Source organism: Bactrocera latifrons, unplaced genomic scaffold (assembly GCF_001853355.1).
Source record: "Bactrocera latifrons isolate USDA-ARS-PBARC rearing strain unplaced genomic scaffold, ASM185335v1 scaffold_344, whole genome shotgun sequence".
Classification (NCBI taxonomy): domain Eukaryota; kingdom Metazoa; phylum Arthropoda; class Insecta; order Diptera; family Tephritidae; genus Bactrocera; species Bactrocera latifrons.
Window position 1 is genome coordinate 263,086 of NW_017536984.1, and position 7,650 is coordinate 270,735.

The 7,650-nt window shown below is 31.0% G+C and overlaps 3 protein-coding genes across 5 annotated transcripts; 2 read left to right on the forward strand and 1 right to left on the reverse strand.

The window, feature by feature from the left end:
- Window positions 1-767: 767 nt before the first annotated feature.
- On the forward strand, window positions 768-1,658 carry LOC108971470 (E3 ubiquitin-protein ligase RNF13-like). The gene is made up of 2 exons (XM_018937563.1): window positions 768-1,251; window positions 1,308-1,658. Exons 1-2 carry the CDS (start codon window positions 1,106-1,108, stop codon window positions 1,456-1,458), a joined length of 297 nt encoding a protein of 98 aa, XP_018793108.1. The 5' UTR covers window positions 768-1,105; the 3' UTR covers window positions 1,459-1,658.
- An 82-nt stretch (window positions 1,659-1,740) lies between these two features.
- Window positions 1,741-3,585, reverse strand: LOC108971463 (chitobiosyldiphosphodolichol beta-mannosyltransferase). The gene is made up of 4 exons (XM_018937550.1): window positions 2,877-3,585; window positions 2,541-2,821; window positions 2,182-2,470; window positions 1,741-2,108 (listed from the first exon to the last, which is right to left on the reverse strand). The coding sequence occupies exons 1-4, from the start codon at window positions 3,437-3,439 to the stop codon at window positions 1,889-1,891; spliced, it is 1,353 nt and encodes a 450-aa protein (XP_018793095.1). The 5' UTR covers window positions 3,440-3,585; the 3' UTR covers window positions 1,741-1,888.
- Window positions 3,586-4,296: 711 nt separating this feature from the next.
- Window positions 4,297-5,659, forward strand: LOC108971466. Of its 3 annotated transcripts, none has more exons than XM_018937554.1 (4): window positions 4,297-4,558; window positions 4,686-4,905; window positions 4,967-5,029; window positions 5,107-5,659. In XM_018937554.1, exons 1-4 carry the CDS (start codon window positions 4,369-4,371, stop codon window positions 5,435-5,437), a joined length of 804 nt encoding a protein of 267 aa, XP_018793099.1. In that variant the 5' UTR covers window positions 4,297-4,368; the 3' UTR covers window positions 5,438-5,659. The 3 variants fall into 3 exon arrangements, with proteins under 3 accessions (XP_018793099.1, XP_018793100.1, XP_018793098.1); XM_018937555.1 differs by having other exon boundaries at window positions 4,991-5,029; XM_018937553.1 differs by having other exon boundaries at window positions 4,369-4,558; window positions 4,961-5,029.
- Window positions 5,660-7,650: the final 1,991 nt, after the last annotated feature.

Genomic DNA, 7,650 nt, shown 5'->3' on the forward strand with positions numbered 1-7,650 from the left:
CCAGCTCTGAAAGTATTCGACGCAGTACCCGCCGGGGGAAGCAGAGGAAGAGGAAAACCTCCACTCCGTTGGAAGGACCAAGTGGAGAAGGACCTCGCTTCACTTGGAATATCTAATTAGCGCCACGTAGCGAAGAGAAGAAACGACTGGCGCGCTGTTGTTAACTTGGCTATAATCGGGTAAGCGGTGACTACGCCAATCAAGAAGAAGAAGAAGAATTATTGATGTTGTTTATTTTATCAATAAGAGAAGTTGATTTTTATGTTATTTTTATAAAAATATAAAAAACTTCACAATCACTTCACTTCAACTAAAATTTCAAGGCTTTGTTCGAAATTATGGCATCGCTGTTGTAAATTCGAATGGCCACTATTGATTCATCCACTGATCGTTTTCGAATTATCGATACTCTCGATATTCGAGTTTGAAAGAGAATTGGTAAAATCAATTCTCATCAATATCGATATTTTATTGTCTTTATATTTTTCCAATTATTATTATTTACCAATTATGTATTTCTCATTTTTACCAATTGTCTTTCAGACTCGAATATTGAGAATATCGATATTCGAGTTTGAAAGAGAATTGGTAAAATCAATTCTCATCAATATCGATATTTTATTGTCTTTATATTTTTCCAATTATTATTATTTACCAATTATGTATTTCTCATTTTTACCAATTGTCTTTCAGACTCGAATATTGAGAATATCGATATTTAAATTTATTATCGAGAGTATCGATAATTCGAAACCGATCACTGTTTGTATCACTAGTGCCCAATTGAATTTCAAACAGTGATGCAAAATCGTAATATTTTTTATTGTTTTTATTGCAAAAAAAAACATAAAGCATGAAGGAAAAGCCGCTCTCCTGAACATTTACCGGAATTTCTAACAATATCCATGCAGTGAACTGCTATATACAAAAAGTGATCACAGCGAAAAAATCAAAGTAGTGAAATATCTCTCATCACTAGTTATTTGCGGTTCGAGATTTTGACTCTGTTAATTGTCGCGCAAAAGCAAATTGTTTTTCAAAGCGGTACTATTACGCCCGTTACATAAAGATTTAGTATATTCTCTATATAAAACCAAATTGAACTATGATTCCTGTATGGCAAATGGTGTTTGGTGTTTGTGTAGGCCTGGTTGCCTTGTTACTTGTGCGTCCACCTCAGGTTGGCTATCATCAAGAAAGACGCCGAAAAAGTACAAACAGTGAAGATAGATATACACCAGGATTTAATTCGTAAGTGAACTTAATTTACTGGGTTATAAGTTTGTAAATTGGTTTTGAATTTCTAGATCTCCCGGAGATGATTGTGTCATTTGTCTTATGGAATTGGAGAATGAAAATATGACATATCTGCCATGCGGTCACGCTTTGCACGACAATTGCATCGAACAATACAAGCGGCATAAGAAAAATTGTCCAATTTGTCGCGAACCCATGTGAGAGATTTTGAATGTTATACATTTTTCTTTTCGTACTCCATCATACAATTTCCATTTGGGAAATATATTGATTTGAGTGTGGATTTATGAAGAATTATTAATTGCGGGAAGAATAACTATTTTTTAAATATTTTTATATAAATGAAAAAAAATTTGACTGATGATAATGGCAAGAAGTACAGCAGTTTATGAAAAGACGAAGTTATCTTATTTGACATTTTATTTATCTTTTACTAATTGAGTTTATATAACTGTTCAAAATGTGTCCTAAAAAACAATTGTCAATGTATTAAAATATGTTTATTTCATAAATCGAATCTTAAAATTACAAAGCGTATGTAAAACAAAAACAAAATGATAATTACATTAATAAATAATATAGCAAAGTACTTACATACTTACTATATTATGTCTGGTATTAAAAAATTACATTAAGTGTAAGAATTAAATACAGGTAGGGCGTTATTTCTCCAGTTTTCGTGCCAACGCAATGTTTGGAATTCTTGCAAATTTTTACGAAAGCGTTCTTTCGATTCAAGTAAACTTGGATTACAAGGAAAGTTTTCAAACCAAAATTTTAGTTGGTCGGCCAGGTCTTTGTGATTCTCGAAAATGAATCCGTTCTGTCCGTGGGTTACCAATTCGCCAAGGCTTAGAGAAGACATATTCATTAATTATTATTTGTGTATATAAGCTTTTATGTATTTTATGTGATTTGACTCACCAATTGAAATTATAAGCACAAACTGGCAGCCCGCAACCGAACATATCAACAACTTTCATAGGTAGGTCTAAGCCACTGCTGCTATAGTGTAAACATACCCCCAAATCAGCAGAAGCTAAAATAAGTGGGTAGTCTTCCACGTCCAACCAGGGAGTTATTATTGAAACTTTAGACCACTTAAGTTTAGACATTATGCATTCATATTCTTCTTTCTGTGGTCCTTTGCCGGTTATAATGCATAAAATGGTAGGGAAATTATTTGGTCGCGCAGAGGCAGTGCTTTCATAATCTGAAGAACAATATTTAGCTCAATATTTTTTATGGCAGTTGTAGTATCAATGTTATGCAAATAAATTCACCTTCTAACGCTTTAAGTAGTATCCCAAAGTCTTCATCTGGTGTCCAACTAGTGCTCGATACAACAATAGCTACTCTTTGTGGCTTATAAGAAACATTTCCACTGATTAGTTTTTGTGTCAAAGCTGTTGTCTCGATAACTCCCGATTCTTTTAGATCTGCGTAACATTTTGGTAGAAATTGTGGATATTCTTTGGACAATTTCATAAAGAGCTTGTGCTTTTGATCCAATTCAATAGGATGAAATTGTGTTGGCGGTCTATCATATAGAACAACTGCTGGTCTAAAGAATCGTGTAAATTTGATTATAATATTTTTGATATCTACTTTGTGTTTACCCAATATTCCAATTTAGCAACAGATCCTCTTGCATTGCTTTGGTAACACAAAAATGTGCATTTGCTTTGCCCCCGAATGATCGCTCTATCCATTTAGCTAAACGGCAAAAATAACTCTTTTCACCGCTGGTGGTGCTCAAAGCTAATATAGTATACGTGTAATTATGCCAGTCAATGATAAACTTTGTTCTCGTAAATGCACAATAAAGGTAGCAAACTATTAAGGTTGGAACACCTGGTGGATTTTGCACAAGTAAAAAGTTTGAACGACGAATAGAAACTAGCGCCATGAGCAAACTTAAAGTCTGCCAGAATGTTTTGAAAATTAACTTCAGTTTAGGTGTGAGGTTTGTAACAGGCACTGGTGATAATTCATGTATTTTGACTTTGTGGTGTGCATTAGTTAGGGCGTCCAGTGGTTTTGTTTCAACATAGCCAATAAAGTCAACGTTATAATTTTCTTCGAGCAAACTAACTGCGTGGTATTGCATGCGTGGACTGCGTCCGATGTCGCCAAGTACAACAATGCAGGCATTTCTTCGCCCAATTTGTACATCAACCATTTCGTAAGTAGTAATAGTTTAGTGAAACATATATTAATTCTACAGTGAGAAGTTCAAACGATTTTATAATATAACCGTACGACTTATAAAAATAAGTCCATTGGAAATACGTCAACAAAATAATGACACTTTTAGACATTACATATCAGCTGACTAAATGCAATAAACAGATATGCATGATGGAGAATCCATTAACTGAATATACAAATATTATATATAAGAACTTAAATTTAAACCATACTTTAATATTCTTAGGGATATAAATCATATATATAATTTTTAGTATGCCCTTCACAAACAAAAGAAAATCCAAAAGAAGGATTTGAAATGCTAACCTACATTTCTTAAATAAATTTCGTTTAGATTAATTCTACAAAGAATAAATATTTTTATACGTTTTTTGTATTACAAAATATTTATTTAAAACAAAATTAATTATTTTTTTTATGAAATGTACCATTTGGTCGCGTTAAAAATTCGAAAATATATAAAATAAATTATTTATCTAAGCATTTTAGTCACTCATTCGTCTTTGTGAGCCGGTAACTCTGTCAAAAGTAATCATAAATTGTTAAGAAGAAATAATTATTCAGCTTAAATAAGTTTTTGTCTAATATTTTAATTTGGTAAAAAATATTATTAAAGAATGGTATGTATATCAAATAAAATAAACCGGTGGCACCTCTACATTTTGTATATTTCTATTTTCTAGCGATAATTTTTACAATTATTAACAAAACTTCATTCTAAAAGTGGTCATGGAAAATGTGTTAAAATCGATCTATGTCTATATTTTGCAATAAACGCTGCAGTAAAAAAATTAATAAAACGTGACATAGAACAATATAAAAGAAAAAATATACATATAAATTGTTTTATAAAATATTGATTTTGAGTAACACTTGGGCGTTTGTAACAAAAAAAAATTAATGGCTGGAAGACGGAAACGTGGACGCCCACGTCGCGGCGAAGGACCTGCGCTTGATGATATCGATGTACTGCTTGCACGTGAATTTCAACAAAGACCGGCATTTTATGATCGCAATCACCCTCAATATAGGAATAGAGATTACTTGGAAGGAATGTGGATAGATATGGCCGAAAGTGTGGGACAAAATGGTAAGATAAGATGTTTAAAATAGTGTTTCATATATGCGAAGGTATGGGTATTTTTTAATATCAATAATGGTGGCTAAAGTAAAAGGTAAATATTTAAAAATACTAACTACTTTATCAATTGCGACAGTTGCTATAGTAAAAAATCGTATGGTTCAATTACGAAATCGTTATAACTTGGAAAAACGTCGAGTGGAGATGTTACAGGACCAATATAATGATCCAAGTATTACATCGCAATGGCCAATGTATAATTATTTAACATATTTAGGTGATCACATAAAAGCTCGTCGATCGTTTACTAAAGAAGTAATTGTAAGACCAAAATCGGCACCATTTTCGAATTCAAGGTGAGCACTTCAATTTCGTTTTTTTTTTATTTATATGACTAAAAATAATTTAAAGCATAAGACCTGTGCGTTTTGCTTATTGCAGTGATACTGATGGATGCGATGAAGCGAATCCTTATCCACCGTAAGTTAGTTTAATTTTATGTTTTATGTACTATATTTTGTTCAATAAAAAGGTAATGCTTATGTGACCATTTGTAGAACCCCTCCGGTTGCTGCTCCGCCAGAGAGGCAATTAAGAACAGATTTATCCAATAATGCAAATGAGCCAAATAATAATTCAAACTATCATGAAATGAGACCGCCAAGTCTCGACAAACAAATAGATAACATCCCTAATGTTAATCCAAACTTGTGCAAGTTTACAGCTTTTGGGCAGTTTTTAACTTCATCATTGATTGAAATGAATCAGAAGGACGCTTTGTTGTTGGTAGAGAAGTTCACCACTGATTTAGTAAAATCATTACTACTTGAAACACATAATAAATCACCGGATGTACAAATGGAAGTTGTTGTAAATGGACATAATTGATAAAGAGTATATTCTGTTTTTATTTATGTATATATGTAAGTTTTGTTTTACTATTATAATTATGTATTTCTACGCATTTCAACTAATTTTAATACTTGTCTACTTTCTTCTGGATTTAGAGTAAATGAATAGTATTAAGGGTACATCATAATAATAGTTTTTTGCATGTACAGAATTGCACCATATTTTAGAAATGAATAAAATGGTTAGTTTATTTTTTAACGTTCATTTTTATTTAAAATAAGAAAATTTTCTTTTTTAAATATGTATGTATGTATGTCCCCAAATTCATTTGGTGTAATATTTGTTAACAAGAAATTAAAATAAAAATTAGATCTTTTATATAATTAATATGGATGTGAAATGGACACATTGTATTTGATKTCAATAGTATTTGTATAACAAAGTAAGTGGCAGTCAATTGGATTCTGTGGAATGTAATTTTTTGTTTAGTTTTTTAAAGAGTTGTCAAATAAAAAAACAATTATTCTATTACTTGGTCCTAATATGTACATACATATATTAACGAAAGAAACAGCAAAATGGCGAATAAATTGCTGGTAATAATGGAGGATGGAAAAATGCATTACAGAGAACGTTTATCATATATGACAGAGAACGTATCATATGATCAGAAAACGTCTGATAGACCGTGATAGAACGTGATAGACGTTCTCTGATATGATAGACGTTCTCTGCTATTCTTTTACGTTCTCTGCTATTTATTTGTCATTTTATGTAACTTCTATCAAAGTTATGAACCGTTCAGCTGAATCAGCAACCATTTGTATAATTTACGAACTGTTTTCCTCATTTTCACATATGTTTTAAGTTCTCTGCTCATATACTCATTTCTCTCATTTTATATAACCACTCTCTCCGGTTGCATACGTTCGTTGCGTATAACAGTTAAATATTTTGGAGTTCTCCTGCTTCCGAGATGCAATGCAACATTTTTATGCGTCATTTCGTGTGATGTATTGTTCGAGTGCGATTCTTTCGCGGAAGACAATTTCGTCTTCATAGGAGCACATACAAATTTAGTTAAATTAAAAGGTTGCTTGTGTGGTAGAAAGATTGAAAAGTAAACAAAACAAATTCAGAGCGAGTGGAATTTAGATAGTGATTTCAAAGATATGTTGCACAAATCGAAAAATTGTTGAAAGTCAAATTATGTGTGCAAACTATTTTGTAAATTGATGAAGTGATTGCTGTCTGGCAAAAGTGCACACATACATATGTACATATGAGTGTAGATGTGATACGTATACATGTATGTACATATGTCTGTATGTGTATAACGGATTATTGTGTTGAAAAGCCAAGGAAGTGAATTACTTTTACAAAATATCGCGACAGTTACATATGTATAGAAATATCTACTCGCCATTACATTCATTAAGACGAAGTAACCAAACCAATGTGATTTGTGAAAACAATCATATATACAAATACACTAATTAAATGATAAATCTATTGTTAAGAGTAAATCAATATAAAAGTTAAATATAAATAAGTGTCTATATACATATGTACGTGTATGTCAAAAAATGCTTAGTATTTATGAAAGCTTATAAAAAATTTCAAAATTACTTGTGAAAAAATATAAATTTGTTTATTCGGCAAATAAGTGTTTTTGGGGAAAGCAAGATTAATTATATTTAAGAAAATAAAAATTTGCGGAAGTGTTTTAAAGAGTTGGTAAGTTTTTAACTTTTTCATTAAATAAGTGATTATTCAGATAAAAAGGGATTTTAACACCATGATTTCTTCAAATATAAATTATTCATAGTTTTTTTGTGCAAATTTTGCAATTATGATTATATTTATATTTGCAATTGTATATTGTTCTTTTTTCTTTTCGTTTTTTTTTTTTTAATTTTGTATAGAATCTCTAAATAACATAGGCTAACGCACGCTAAGCTTTTTAATGTCTTTTTTGCTAAGGGACCGCATCCATGTTGAATATTATTCTCATTATCGTAGAAAAAGTACATTATTCCCCCTTTTTTTTCGGTAGGTTATATCCTGGCTTTATTAATTCCAAGTTCTGTGCGTTTCTGTGGTTCTTGTATGAATTTTGCTTAATAAATATAATCCAATTGCCAATTCAAATGGCTCTTGCTGGTTCTAGATATCGATTTATTAGAGATACATTATAGTAAAAAATTAATTTTGGTAATTTTTTTAATTTTGTGTTTTTTATTTAAAAT